Source organism: Lissotriton helveticus, chromosome 9 (assembly GCF_964261635.1).
Source record: "Lissotriton helveticus chromosome 9, aLisHel1.1, whole genome shotgun sequence".
NCBI classification, from domain to species: Eukaryota; Metazoa; Chordata; class Amphibia; order Caudata; family Salamandridae; genus Lissotriton; species Lissotriton helveticus.
The window spans coordinates 1,068,573,716-1,068,589,809 of NC_136070.1; the positions used below are offsets into that span (position 1 = coordinate 1,068,573,716).

General features: G+C 50.0%; 1 protein-coding gene across 1 annotated transcript in view; it reads right to left on the bottom strand.

Moving 5' to 3' along the window:
• Positions 1-16,094, bottom strand: part of ACAD9 (acyl-CoA dehydrogenase family member 9) — a 360,785-nt gene that overhangs the window by 48,664 nt on the left and 296,027 nt on the right. Inside the window, exon 15 of the mRNA XM_078661437.1 lies at positions 9,944-10,021. Within this exon, the coding sequence (XP_078517563.1) occupies positions 9,944-10,021 (78 nt within the window). The remainder of the gene's footprint in view (positions 1-9,943; positions 10,022-16,094) is intronic.

The following is a 16,094-nucleotide window of genomic DNA, read 5'->3' on the forward strand; positions in this document are numbered from 1 at the left end:
CCGCATCAACAACAACGTTAGACGACCATGAGACTCGAGGGGCTGGCCCTGCAAGAACAAACAGACTAGACAAAGATGAGCGAGCGGGGATCGACAAAATAGCAAGGACACTGGTAGAAAGGAAGGATGATGAAGAGTACATCACAGATATGTTCAGCTCGTATACAGGGAGTCACAGACGACATTTTACCGTACGACTGTGTTATCATGTCTTGAATGCATACGAGGACCGATATCGAGACAAAGGTCCCGAGAGCCTAAGGACTCTGTACCGGAAGGTCGATATCGGGGATGAGGGCGAGTGTGATGTGTCGGACCTCCTTACGCATACGCTTGAGGTTTTCCGCCACCTCACTGAACGAAAGCCGGGAGCTAAATCCGCAGCCCCCGTAGTGACCGAACCACCAACCGAGCAATCTAGCACCATGATGCCGATACGTGAGGCTGCCCCTTACTGGGTTCCTCCTCGGGGTACAGGGACTCACGATGATGCAAACAACCAAGATGCGAAGGGAAGGGTAGTGTACAACTGGGTCTACCAGCCGTGGGACCGGCAAGAGATACTGACATTCCGGAAATCTCTACCCGACCTACGTAAAAACCCCACTGCCTTCTATACTGAATTGGGTACAGCCCTGGGTTCAACGATCATGACCCTGGCTGACATCGACTTGTTCTTCGGGTTATGTCTACCAGCTGATGTGTGGAAGCAAATCCGGAAAGTCGACCACCTTGAGCTGTTTGGACATACCTGGTCACAACTCGATGACCTGGACAAACAACGGGGACCAGGACAAAAGCCGTTGAAATCCATTCTAGACCTCCCAGATAAAATCGTAGAGAAATTAAAAACCCTAATCCCAGAAAAGAAAGTGGACTGGTCGATAGTAACAGCCTGTCGCCAAAAACCCCAGGAGGATGTATCGGAATACTTCTCCCGGTTTGAAACGGTGTTCTCCGATTACAGCGGCCAGGACATGACCACTGCAACCGAACACCATCTGTTTGTCCAGAATTATGTTAAGGGCCTATCATCGGAAATCTCCCAGAAACTACAGGCCAGCGAGAGTAGTTGGGCAGCCTCCAAACCTACAGCGATTCTCCAAATGGCCCAATATTATGAGCATCAGAAAAATGAAAACGATAGGGCGACAGAGAAAAAGAAGAAAGACTTAAAAGAGAGGGTGATGATTGCCAAACTGCAGGGGGTGACTATAGGACGAGACCAATACCGAGGAAACTACCAGACAAACGTCCCTAAGACTACATTTCCCCAGGACCGCACTCTGACTTCCTACAGTGGACGCACAGACCTTAGAGAAGACCAGTGCGCTTTCTGCAAAGGGACTGGCCATTGGAAATCCCAGTGCCCAGTTCTTCTGGAAATGATCAGAAGCAAAGACCCCAGGGATGTAACAAACGGACCGAGACCTAGGGGACAACAACGAGGGCCCCCAAATGACGCGACTAATGACAGATCAAGCAGACCAAATACGTTCGATCGACCCCGACAGAACCAATATCAACAATCTGACTATGACGACACTCACACCTTCGCATAGGACAGCCAAGGGCGAGGGAGGGATCCAGTCGAGCTCTATGTTGACCAGCAGGGCCCTTATGTCACTGCTAAGGTCTTGGGTACCAAGTCTCCATTTCTGGTAGACACTGGCGCAACACGTAGTGCGTTATCTAAACGACTGATTCCAAGGGCACCCTTGTCTGGCTCACTCATAACATCGACAGGTTTCGATGGAACGCCCTCCACCAACCCTTTGTCTGCCCCGATTCTCTTTGACGTAGAAAACAACACCACCGACACCACGTTCTTGCTTTCCTCCAATAGCCCTGACGCCATTATGGGACTTGACTTACTGAAACACTTCCGAGCGACGATTAGGTGTTCTCAAGATGGAGTTCGAGTGTTTCTTTACGACAACCCCGTTCTGCTTAGACATTGTTCCCCCCGACACATGTTTTCCATCACCGACGTTGACGCGTCCCTGCTTGACACTCTACCTCCGTATCTGTGGGCCAAAGCGGATTCGGACGTAGGGCGTATGTTAATTGACCCAGTGCACATTACTGTCCGACCAGACGCAACACTCCCAAAACTCCCACAATATCGGATATCGCCAGAGGGCGAGAAGGCATTGGTAATGATTATCCAGTCACTGATAGACGCAGGAGTGGTAGAGGAAGTGGTTAGCAACGTTTGCAACAGCCCTATCTTGCCCATTATCAAGAAGCAGGGAGAGGGAGATGAGAAAGCATACCGTTTCATCATCGACCTCCGAGAGATCAACAAAGTGGTGGTACCCCAGTACCCTGTGGTCTCAGACATCACCACCATCCTGACCTTGATTCCATCCACTGCCACCACCTTTTCCGTCATCGACCTCAAGAACGCATTCTTCTCCATCCCCATCCACCCGGACAGCCGATATCTCTTCGGCTTTACCCTAAAAGCCCGCTCATATAGGTTTTGCCGAGCTCCTCAAGGCTACACGGAAAGCCCTAGCATCTACAGCCAGGCCCTCAAAAGACAACTAGACCAAGTCCAGTTACCCGACGGGGTGGTGTTGGTGCAATATGTCGATGACATCCTTTTGGCAGCCGACACCACCCCTCTAGCGGTTACCGCCACCATTCAACTCTTGCACTTCCTTGCGGAAAATGGCCACAAGGTCTCCAAGAAGAAGTTGCAATTCTGCCTACCCCAGGTCACTTACCTAGGCCACCTTTTGTCCAAAGATGGAAGAAAACTCACCCCTGATCGAATCCAAACCGTTCTAGATACCCCTGTCCCTAAAACCCAGAAGCAGGTTCGCTCCCTATTAGGCCTCACCTCCTTCTGCCGACAATGGTTACCAAACTTCAGCCTCGTTGTAAAACCACTGCTTTCTCTGCTAAACAAAGACGTCCCTTCCCCACTCCCTTGGACCCCTGAGTGTCAAACTTCCTTCACAGAACTGCGAGATGCCCTTTGCTCAGCCCCTGTCCTGGGTACCCCTGATTACAAAAAGCCCTTCTCCCTTTACACTCACGAAAGGGAGGGGTGCGCTTTATCTGTCCTGACCCAGGCCATCGGCCCTAAGCAACGACCGTGCGCTTACTTCTCTGCCACTCTTGACCCTGTCGCCAGAGCCTTGCCTGCCTGCCTTCGAGCTGTAGCTGCTGCTGCAGTCTCTATCCGACAGAGTGAGGGGATTGTGCTCTCGAATTCCCTCACGGTACTGGTACCCCATGCAGTCGACACCCTCCTGAACCAAACCAAGACGCAACATCTGACGAGTGCACGACTGACTGGATACGAACTGACCTTGCTTGCCCCCCATATCACCCTGAAAAGATGCACCACACTGAACCCAGCAACTCTGTTACCCTTGCCAGAGAACGATCCCAATGTGCACCCCGTACATGACTGCGTGACTCTTACGGACGAACAGACCAGGAGTAGGGTCGATCTCAGAGACACAGCTTTCCCTGACCCCGACGGGGAGTTGTGGGTGGACGGTTCTTGCATCAAACTCCCCGATGGTACCACTTCCGCTGCCTATGCAGTCACCACGGCTCGAACTGTAGTAGAAACAGCCCGCATCGCCCAGCGATCTGCCCAGGCAGCGGAACTGATTGCTTTGACGCGAGCCTGCATCCTGGCAACAGGAACCACAGCGAACATTTACACTGACAGCCAGTATGCCTTCGGGGTGGTTCACCATTTTGGGCTCCTCTGGAGGGAGAGAGGATACTTGACCTCACACGGCACACCCATTTTGCACGGGGATCTAGTCTCCGCCTTAATTGAAGCTGTCCTCCTCCCCAACAAACTCGCCGTTATCAAATGCCAGGCACACAAGAAAGTGACAGACATTATTGGACAGGGAAATGCACTAGCCGACATCACCGCCCGAACGACAGCTGAAAATAGAACGACAACACATATGTACGTGACCAGGTCACAAGCAGAAAACTGGACTGACGCCAAGGACACAATTAGAGACATACAAACGACTAGCACACAACACGAATTGACTGAATGGACACGGGTGGGATTGAAAGACGATGAAGGCTGCTGGCGGACAAAAGACACGAACAGATGGTTGCTACCTGATTCGTACTTGATTCCCATATTAACCATGGCACACTCCCCTGCCCACATAGGATCAGCCCCCATGATCGAACTTGTCTCCAGGGTTTGGCACAATGACAAGATCCCAGATTCCGCCAAACGCCTGGTCCAACAATGCTTAATATGCCTGCAACACAACCCCGGGAAAGGAACTGTAGTACCCCGGGGGGGGATTTGGGGTCCCAAACCACCCATTTGAAGTCCTGCAGATGGACTACATCCAGCTAGACAGATGCCAAGGCCTGAAATATGTACTAGTCGTGGTGTGCGCATTTAGCAAGTGGGTGGAAGCATATCCAACCCGTGACAACACCGCTATGGCCACTGCAAAGGTTCTGTTAAAGGAGTTTTTCCCCCGTTATGGCCTCTGCCGTGTTTTATGGAGTGATAATGGCCCCCACTTTGTAGCCAACGTTATCCAGCTCATCCTAAATGGGCTGGGTATTAAACAGAAATTCCACGCAGTCTTCCACCCTCAATCTGCTGGACTTGTCGAACGACACAATGCCACACTAAAGCTTAAACTGGCCAAAATAGTGGCTACGACGGGCCTGAAATGGCCAGACGCCCTCCCATTGGCATTGCTATCGATGCGCTCTACCCCCACCCGACATCACTTAACCCCTTATGAAGTTGTCTTCGGTCGACCCATGAGCGTCTGGTCTGCCCCGAAACCAACTTCCATTCATGACGTTCCGGATGTCCTAATGTCTGATTATCTGTACAAATTGACTGAAACTTTGTCTGTCCTTCATCAGCAGGTGCAGCAGGCCATCCCCGATGCTTCCAGGGGTCCGGGTCACGCCATCCAGCCGGGGGACTTCGTGCTGATCCGAAATTTTCAGCGATCAAAGAGTTTGGAACCCCGGTGGACGGGCCCCTGGCAAGTGCTGATCACCACTCGGACCGCACTTCGAGTGGAGGGGAAGAAACACTGGCTGCACGCTCATCACTGCAAAAAGGTCTCTCCAGCCCTGGCCACGACAGACACCGTCAACACCCAAGAAGAGCTCCTGAACCAGGACCGACCATCGTTGAACTGCTACCCTGATACTGAGACACTTGAACTTTCAAAACATCCTGATCCCACTGTGCCATCTCGAGAAGGGTATTTCCTGCGTCGAAGGGAGGGAGCTTCGGCTAAGTAGGCCACGGACTAGGTTAAAGGATCTCAAAACGGTGACCCAAACTACCAAGGGTTACCTGGAGAGAAGCTAAAACTAAGTCTGTGGTCCTGCCCACTACCGAGCACCTTGAAGACGAAGATGATGGAAGCGCCAGATAAGAAGATGATGGAAGCGCCAAATAAGAAGCCGACGGAGACAGCAGGAAATACCCACTACAGAAATCCGAGAATAGACAGACTCCATAGCTCAAAGACAATTGCGCTCTTCATCGTAATCCTCCTCTGTTTTCTCCTCATGACTACGCTCTGGATTATGGAAGAACACGCACCTGCTCACGAAACATTCCTAACCACTGCTCAGCCTACCACCATGAAGGAACATTATCTAATTTCGCTCTCTCCTCAACTAAGAGAGAGGCGAAAGGAGTTTTGGAACAACTCTTTCGTGCAGCTACTTCACCAGCACAATCTTGCCACCAATACCACCAACTGCTGGATCTGTGGGTTGCTACCCCATGCCACTGGACATTCAATACCATTCATCCCTTCACCCTTCTCTGTCCACGGCTCCTGCCTTGCCTGGCTGATCCTCCTGCAAGAGAGCTATACGGGCAATGCCACCTCCAGCAGAACTGCAGCACATTCTTCTCATGGGGCCGGGCGAAACAAGACAAAGACACACTTCTGCCCGCTGACCCCCAGCGACTCGAACCAAATGGACATCCCGGCTAAAGAACGAATCGAAATGCAGGTGTTCAACAATCCAACCAGACCCACCTTCTCCTATCTGCGGAAACGAACGGCTGCCACTCTGACTGTGGCCCTGACGGTCATCAACGTCACAGGCCACATGTGTGTAGAAGGACTTGGGACACAGCTGGTGGGTCGCAGCGCTTGCCGCTTTACCAGAACTCTGGATTCCACGGATCCACCTTCCTTTGTGTCATCCCCAAACATGTATTTCATCTGCGGCACGAAGGCCTACACCTGGCTCCCCAAAGGCTGGGGGGGCGCTTGCTACATCTCCTTCGTCCTTCCTCCGACTTATGTAGCCCCAGCGAATCACCACCGGCAAAAACGAGCCAAAGACATTGAACAAGCCGACTCAACAGGGGCGCAGTTCCTCGATGCTATGAAAGGACTCGTCCCCCTCTGGGGCCCGATGGCAAACAGCCGTGCCATCCGACATTTGACTCAGGCAGTCGAGACAACCATGAACATCACAGCGGGCATCTTTGCCAACAACACTGCCGAGCTCCAAGCGGTCCGTTTGGTGGCTCTGCAGAACCGCCTCGTTCTAGATGTGGTTCTGGCGGACCGTGGAGGAGCATGCCGCATTATTGGGTCCAGCTGTTGTACATACATACCGGACAACTCACCCTCAGTGTACAAAGCCATCGAACATCTTCACAGACTCTCTTCGGAAGTTCACCAAGAGCAAGAAGAATGGTCGCTTGGTGGTTGGTTCTGGGACACCGTCAAAAGCTGGGGCTGGAGACTGCTCACCATTATCCTGATTCCCGTAGTTGTAATATGTGGCCTATGCTTAGGAATTCAATGTTTGCCACCTATGTGTTCTTTATGTGCGAGTTGTATTTTTCCCAAAACTGTGGACATTGGAAGCGAACATATGAGAGCATTGTATGATACCGAAGTTAGGAATTTGATGAAAATTGACATTGAGTAAGCAAGTTGGCTAGATATGTTGAAAAGGGAGGACTGTTGAAAGTAGGCTGAAACCGTCAACATTATCGGCGCCCTCTTGCTCTCCTTAACCTTTTTGTGCGCGTAAAACAGCCGCCATTTTGAACACCATGGCTTCCCTGCTCCCGCCGAGAGCCAGCGCGCCTCTCTCCCACTCCTAACTTCGCCGGCATTTCCGCATACTGACAACCCCCCTGCCTGCACCTGCCGCGAATCATAAAACCCCTCTTCAGCGCTGCTCTGCCCCAGACCCTCGTCCTGTTCCCAGCGCGACACCTCCCCTCTTCCCATTTATGATCCCCGGCCCTTTGATGCAAACCCCATTTCCCCGTGTGCCCGTTTGTCTTCCCCGTTCCCAGGCCGACACCCAGCTCTGCCGATACCAATCCCTTGCCCCTCCCCGTACAATAGAAAGCTTCCCTCCTCAAAGGACCCCCGAGATGATCAAAGCCCCCCCCCATCCCACGAGATCCGATCGAAACCCACACACTCCGTGGATCGGCGGAATATCCAGCTGCGCGATGATCATCACCTGTTGTGAACGGGGCGGGGACTTCCACTGTAATCTTGCGTGGGAACGGGCTGGGAAGGGGGGGATTCTAAGGATGTCTTTCCGTACATCAAAGTATCGACGAAAATGTGTTACATGCAATAAACAGATAAACGTGTGTATAAGAGGCCAGGCCTCAGGGATGCAGTTAGAGCACCTCAGAACGATACCTTCTGTCCGTTTCGTTGTGTTCTCCTCCGGAGAGAATAAAAAAACCTTGTTTCCTGCCTTCCAGTCTCCAGCGCCTGCCTCTTCAATAGTTTAACTTCTTTGTGGGTTCAAGAGGCGACATCGCCGGGCAATACTTAAGGATCTTATATTCTGGTTGGTAGCGCCCCCCATTTAGTTTCTACATGTATGGGAGGAAGGCTTTCAATACAAACAAATTGCCCTCTGCTCCAGATGACTGATGCGGAGCCAGGACTCCACCAGAGACCAGAGTGCACTCCAACCCAGATGCGATGCGAGGGTCATCACTGTCAGCTCTGGATGGAAAAGGGATCTGTCGCTGGTCAAACTGAGGTTCGATAACCAGCACTGCAGATCTTTTGCTGTCTCCTTCGAAATCTGTTCCAGGTTGAAGAGATTCCTCTGATGCTGTGCCTACTGGGCCTTCAGGTCCCACTGCAGAGCCCTCATGTACCATCGGGCGTGCTTCACCAGCAGGGTACAGGAGGCCATCAGACCCCACAGCCTAAGAGTCAGTCTCACCAAAATCCAGGACAGAGGTTGAAACATTGGGACCACAGCCTGAATGTCATGTACACTCCGCTACAGAGGAAATATGCGGAATCAACTGTCGAGAATAGTGCTGATGAAGGGAGCGCCTGAGGAGTCAAGTTGGACTTCAGCATGTTGACAGTGAACCTTCGTGAATTGAGGAGGTTTGTCATAATCTGGAGGTTGGTGACAACTGCCTGGTGCAAACCCGCCTTCAGCAGCCAGTCGTTGAGGTAGGCGGAAGACTGGAACTTCTGCAGAGTTGTAAGCACCACATTACTTTATCACCCAGGGGCACTGGTTAGGCCGAAGGGGACCTCAGTGAAGTGGAAATATGTCTTGCCAGTTCAACTCTACCATTTGGCATCAAGGGTGCAGAACTGATAAACCTTGAGCCAAAGTGAGCATCTCAAATGTCTATTCCTTCAGCAAGGCACAGAGGTGGCAGAGATTTATTGTGGGGCGGAGGCGTCTGTCTTTTTTCGGCACCAGAAAGTAGCGGGAATAGCAACCATGTCCTACTTCTGGCACTGGCACCCTCTTGATGGCTCCTTTAGCCAAAAGAGCCTACACTTTGTGATGGAGCAATAATGGAGAGTCCTCTATCAGCAGTTCTGGGGATGGTGGCAAAGGTGGAAGGGTGTCCACTAAACAACTGGAAGCACCCACTTGAGATGGTATTGCTTGCCATTGGGGCAGATGGTGCTTGATTCTGCCACGAACAGCAAGGCTGTGATGTGTGGAGGGTATTCTAAAGAGTTTTAGAGTCAGAGGTGGATCCAGAGGGCCCAACTGGTGTTGGGAGAAAGCTCACTGGCAGTACCACTGCTGAGGCACCTCTCCGCTCCATGGAGCCTGAAGAGTGCCAGAGGAAGCAGGGGCCCAAAAATGGAGTGCAGGGCCACATAAAACTCCTTAAGTTCGGCAGGGGTCGCTCCTGTGAGCCAGGGAAGAGCGGAGTGGACCTGGCCTCCAGCTCTGCCAAAGGAGTGCAGGATCAGAGCCTAGAAGCACAAGATCGATGAGGAGAACACAAAGTATGCTCTGACTTCTTCTTGTGTTTCTTTGACTTACCTGACTTTGAGAGTGACCAATCGATCAACTCAGTGTCTAAGCCTTAGATCTTCGTTGTGAACAATGCAGAGCCTTCTTGTGCTTTACATCTAGGAGCTTCATGGCTCGCTCCAGCCAGATCACATTCCAGTGCATTGACCGACAGTCTGTACAGGCCTGGGAATTGTGGTCCAGACATTTACGCCACAGGCAGACCAAGTGGAGATCAGAAACAGACATCTGTCTGTGACATTCCCCACAAGGCATAACACTTATTGGATTGTTAGAGGATATGTCCATAGCACACTCGGAGAAAAGCTCAAACCTCCTCTCCCTCCCAAAAAACAGACAAAGTTAAAAAAGGCACCTAAAAATGACCAAGGTACCTCTACTCATCTATGCTGCTGGAATGGAAAGGAAGGATATGATGTCAGCACGCCGGCGTGGTGCCTATATAGTCACCACCCGTGTCACTTCTGAAGCATAGGTTGCGGAACAGATTGATGCCAACTTTCGGCACGCTGAGGGAGGTACTACATAAGATTTTTCTGATCCAGTCTGACACATGAGGAATATTCTAAGGGGAAGAATATGCAGTTAAATCTCTATCAAAATGTCAGTTATACAAGAACATATATACAGACAAAATGTGCAGTACCTTGCCGAACCTATACAGCAAACTTTCAACAGCAGTCCCAAAATTATAAACATTCTCTTCCAGCATCTTTGCACTCTCCTGTCAATGGGAAAAGTAAAAAAAAAAAGGAGAAAAGTTTAATTAATACAACACACCTGAAAACATTAACATAAAATGCATTATGCAAAGAGAAATCATAACAATTTTTAAGCATACCTAGCAGGCAGTAAAGTAAAATTATCACCATCAGTTTTTTTTGTTAACAGGTAGCATGGGACAAAGACTAATCATCCCAGTATGCACTAATCTCCCATAACTGGCAGAAGAGTACAATAATCACCACAAAGGCACTAGCCACACAAAAGCGGCAGTACTACTGCCAGAAATCGCAGTTAAAAGGCTCTAGTTAGCCAACAGACAGTATTCTGCAAAATACAGCACGTAGTATTGTGCAACAATCATCCATTCGCCCCGAAATTCCTGGGCAACCCAACAAAAAACTCTGTAATACTCACAATGACAATCAACCTCCCTCATCGTGCACCTTATTCAGGACTGTGGCAGAAACAATATTCACCAACCAGATGCACAAGTTACTACTTGTGTAACGATATATCTGTAAGAGACATTAGTTAGCGATAGATTCCTTACCTTAGAATATCCCCAGGCTTCAGACTGGATCCGAAAAGTTTTTCGTCAGCAGTACCACTGCACGTCGGAAGGTGGTGTCGGTCGACTCTGCGTTCATCGTTGTCGATGGAATGACATCACGGTATCTACTTAGACACCGCACTTGCGTGCTGATGTCAGTTCTTTACACGATATTCCACGCCAGAAGCTCCGCGCGGGTCGCTGTTGTCGTAGGCGCAGAGATGACGTAACGGAGACTACTTAGGCACCATCCATGCGCGCGGACGTCAGTTCTGTACACGATTTTCCTCGCCAGGAACGCAGAGCCATGCAAGAAACTGACCACTGGTGCCATGAAACAGGGGCCTGAAAGAGATGACCTTAACCCTAGAAATCACCTTAACCCTAGAAATCAGTTCGCAGAACGTGGAGGATGGGTGAGGCGGTAAGGAATCTATCACTAACTAATGTCTCTTACAGATATATCGTTACATAAGTAGTAACTTGTGCATCTGAAAGTGACATGTTAGTGATAGATTCCTTACCTTAGAATAGATACCCCAGTAATAAAGAGGGTCTGCGAACAAGATTACACCAGAAAGTCACGGAGAACAGAACGGCCAAAGAAGCAGTCTCTCCGGACTGGACTGCCAAGGCAATAATGCTTGGTAAACGTGTGCAGCGATGGCCACGTAGCTGCCTGACAAATGTCCTGCAAGGGAACACCACGTCCCAAGGCAGGAGTGGCTGCCATTGCCCTGGTAGAATGGGCACACAGCCAGACAGGAGGCTCCTTCTTAGCCAACGAGTAACATGCTTTGATGCACAGAACGACCCATGGAGAGATGGTTTGTTTGTGCATGGCCTGACTTTTTTGGCGCCCACGTAGCCAACAAAAAGTTGGTCATACAGCCGGAACTGTTGTGTGCGCCTCAGATAGAACGAGAGCGCACGTTTTGGGTCCAGACGGTGGAGCCTCTCTTCCTCTTTTGAAGGATGCGGAGGCGGAAAGAAGGTGGTCAAAGTGATGGTCGGCCCGATGTGGAAGGGTGTGACAACCTTTGGCAAGAAAGAAGGACGGGTCCTTAAAAGCACCTTGTCTGGAAGAACAGAAAGAAAAGGAGGTTTAGAAGAAAGAGCCTGGAGCTCATTCACTCTTCTGGCAGAGGTGATAGCTACCAGGAAAGCCGTCTTTAAAGTGAGAAGACATAAGGGACATGTGGGAGTGCGGGCCGGATAAACAGATGAGGAGGCTGTATATAGTGTGCCAGTTGTACTGTTTTCTTTTATTTAACACATTAAAGTCATTGGTATCCGGATATAGTCTCGGCATTCGGCGGCTACGGCTCAGTGTTCTCTTCTTTGGTGGTTCCAGTGTTCCTCCGCTTTCAATTGGGGTGTCTACAAGCTGGATGGTCCTTCCCCAGGAGGCTCAGAAGAGAAAAGAAGAACAGGGAGCTGTCAGTTCTTTCCAGGTTTCCCTTTCCAGATACTCCCGACACCGTCACCACACACGGTTGGTGATAATGAATAAAGGGAAGTGATCAATGTGCAGGGAAGGATCAGGATTTGTGAGGGAAAGGAGTGAAGGACCTATTTTGGGTTTGTTCTGTGCACAGGGAAATCAGGAAAGTAGAAGCGGTGTAATACCGTCACAGTATTTGGGTCTCGGGCCCTCAGATGGGCAACCCGCCTATAATGTTAGAGAGGGGGGAGAGGGGGAACGCTGTGTGCCCAATACCCGGAAAAGCTGTGTGCTCAATAACCGCAAAGAAACGATGACTAACGCATCCCTCCTTATATCATGTACCTCCCACCACCCACCGGTACACCTACACGCCACCCTGCTTCCTTTTCCCCCAGGTTCCCGACACTCACCGGCTCTGCTGCAACTCTCCTTCCCTATCTTGATCCTCTCGGTATTTCACCTTCCTTTCGGCTTCTTCGCGCCCCTTGTCAGTTTCTCTGGCCCTTTTCAGTTCCTGTGAGGGACTGCTTCCGGGGTTAGCCCCGCCTTCTTCCTCTGCGGCGGTGTAGTGGTCTGGACGCTGTACGGGCAGATGACATGAGGAAGATGTTATTGGGGATAACAGCGTCCCTCTGTTTTTGAACCGCGTCGCAGCCCTCCTGCTGGGTAAGCCTTTGTGCCAACATGTGCGCTTCTGTTCTGACATTCGGCATTTCATGGTCGGCAATCCCTCATATCTCCTTCCCCTTGCTGTCCTTCCCGTAGGGGGGCGGGGGGGGGGGGGGGTCTCACATGGATATCTAGAAAGGAAGTCTGCATTCGCCTGTTCTGTTCCCTTACGGTGTCTGGTATGGAATCTATAGGGTTGCAGTGAGAGAAACCAACGTAACACTCTTTCGTTGTTCCCTTTGTTGCGCGCTAGCCATTCTAGGGGCGCATGATCGGTATAGTGTGAATGTGAATTCCTATCCTCCAGGTAATATTTCAAAGAGTCAATGGCCCATTTTATGGCCAGGGCTTCTTTTTCAATTACTGCGAAGTTCCTTTCTCTTGGAAACAATTTCCGACTTATATACAGTATAGGTTTTTCCTCGCCTTGTGGGTTTTTCTGGGACAGGACCGCCCCCAACCCCTGATCGGAAGCGTCCGTCTGTAGGATGAAGGGTAATGTGTAATCAGGACTGGGCAATACGGTGTCAGGTTAGGGATGCCTTCAGTGTTTCAAATACTTGGATGACTTCAGGGCTAGGGTCCCTCAGTCTAGCCTCGGTTCTTGCATTTTTTTTGCAAGAGATCTGTGAGGGGGGCTGCGAGTTGTGAAAATTGAGGTATAAACCTTCGGTAATATCCGAGCAATCCCCAAAATGCTCGGAGAGCTTTGGCTGTCCTGGGAAAGGGTATCTGGAAAATGGCGGTCAGTTTATTGCTTTGGGCACGTATTACCCCCTCTCCCAACAGGTAACCGAGATATCTCATGTTTTGGGCGACTAAATGGCTCTTAGTGGAGTTTATCTTGAGACCATGATTACCCAAAGCCTGAATCACTTTAGACAGGTGAATCAGGTGTTGATCCCAGGAGTCATTGTAAATGACTATGTCATCTATATACTCCCCTGCGTATCTTTCATAGGGTCGTAGTATGATATTCATGGCCCTTTGAAATGTGGCGGGTGCGCCATGTAACCCAAAGGGCAACATTACAACCTGAAACAAACCGCCAGGTGTAAAAAACGCAGTTTTCTCTCTATCCTGTACTCTCTGGGGAATCTGCCAATATCCTTTACATAAGTCAAGGGTACTGATGTACTTAGCCCTTCCAATCCTTTCTATCATTTCGTCCACCCGGGGAAGGGGATATGTGTCAAACTCCGATACTTTATTGACCTCTCAGAAGTCAATGCAAAAACGCACCGGGCCATCTGGCTTCGGTACGAGAACAATGGGTGAATTCCATTCACTCACCGAGGGTTCTATAATCCCCATTTGTAGCACCTTTTGGACTTCTTCTCTAATGGTTGTTCTGCGAGCCTCTGATAGACGATATGGTCGCAGACGCACCTTCTTCCCTGGGATGGTTTTAATGGCATGCTTTACCAGAGAAGTTTTTCCCGGAGTCAGGGAAAATACGTCTTGCAGAAGTAGAAAGCTATCAACCATGTTGTTTTTCAAATGGGAGGGCAATTCACTGTCGATACATCAACAGTACAATGGTTGGTGGCTTCCCACATTCCCAACTAAAGAGGGAAGTGGTCCCTCCCATTTGTTTAAAAGGTTGATGTATGTCACAGGCATCACCTTTTCCATCACAATGTAAGGACCCTGCTATTGTCCCAGTAACTTATGGTCTGATGATGCCATCATCAAAAGCACAGCGTCTCCTACCGAAAAGGACCTATCTTTGGCATTTTTATCATATTGAGCTTTCTGGGACTTCTGGCCTTTTTCCAAGTTATTCCTGACTATGATCCGTATCGGTCTTAGATGGGTTTTTAAAGGGCTGACGTACTCTATCAAAGGTGTAGCACTATGGGGTTCGGTTTCCCAGGTCTCACGGAGCATGTCCAGCAGGGAACGTGGTTGATGGCCATAAAGCAATTCAAAAGGGGAATACCCAGTACTCTTCTGGGTCTGACATCAGATTGCATATAGCGCTAGGGGTAACATGTCTTCCCATCGTTTAGACTCAAGGGCAAGAAGTTTTTTTAAAGTAGTCTTTAAAGTCGCATTATAACGCTCAACCAGACCATCAGTTTGGGGATGATATGCCGCCGTTCTAATCGGTTTGATACCTAATTGGGAGCATACTTGTTTCATAATTTTGATACAAATGGGGTCCCCTGATCTGTGAGAATCTCTTTTGGGAATCCCACCTGTGAAAACACTGCTATCATGGCCTTGGCTGCTAGACGCATCGGGATGGCGCAAAGCAAATGCTTCTGGAAAACGAGTTGCGTAATCCACCAGGACCAACACATACCGGCTTCCGCTACGTGAGGGCAATAGGGGCCCTATGATATCCATCCCGATCCTACAAAAGGGCTCCTCAATGATGGGAAGTGAATGTAAGGGGACTCTAGGGGGTCGGTACCTACTATTTTCCTGGCAAACGGGGCACTCACGACAATATGTCCTTATCCGTCTATGAATACCAGGCCAATAAAATTGCTTGGTTATGAGTTGTTCTGTCTTTTCCTCCCCAAAATGTCCACGCAAAAAGGGACTATGGACCAAGTAGAGTACTATGTCTTGAAACGGGCAGGGACCAACAACTGAGGGGGGACTATTGTGCTCGGCTTTTCGGTACAACAACCCGCTTTTGATGAAGAAATAGGGGCATACGTGTAATGGATCTTCTTGGTTTAGGGCTTAATTACAGGCTTCCTGTAGAACTGGGTCCTCCCTCTGGGTGGTATGGAAGTGTCTGTCACTCTCCCAGGGATTTTCTACAGGTACAGCAGGGTACACACCTGGGATTTGTCCTTTTTCTTTCCTTCTTTGGGTTTTTGTTTTTCTTGGTTTAGAAGGGGGCCATTCATGATCCTCCTCTTGAGCAAAGGGAGCACTGCCCCACAGTTCCTCCTTTTTCTGTGTCGTTTCCATAAGCAGTTTTGGCAACTCTGAGTAGTCACTCCCTCGGATAGCTTGTTCAAGTAGTCGGGGAATGAGGCCAACCTTTAACTCAGACCCTGGATCCTTGGCGTTTTGCATACGAACATGGGTGGTGGGGTACGTTTTCGTATCCCCATGGACACATTGAATATTAACGGTACCGTCAATGATGCCCAGCTCGGGTCTCAGATCCTGGGGTCGCACCACACTTTGTCGGCAGCCCGTGTCAGCCAAAGCGGTCATAGGATGGCCATTTATCTCCACATCACATCGATATGCAGGTTGTCAAGTGGATTGGGCGAGACAACAATAGTTCCTTGTGAGACCTATCTCCATTGGTTCCTCTTTTTGGGGACAGAAACGTGCAATGTGTCCCATACCCCCACAACTATAACATTGTGGACCAGGTGTAGGGGCTCTTAACACCATTGATCCTTGGGCTCTGAACACAGGGGGTCCAGGGAC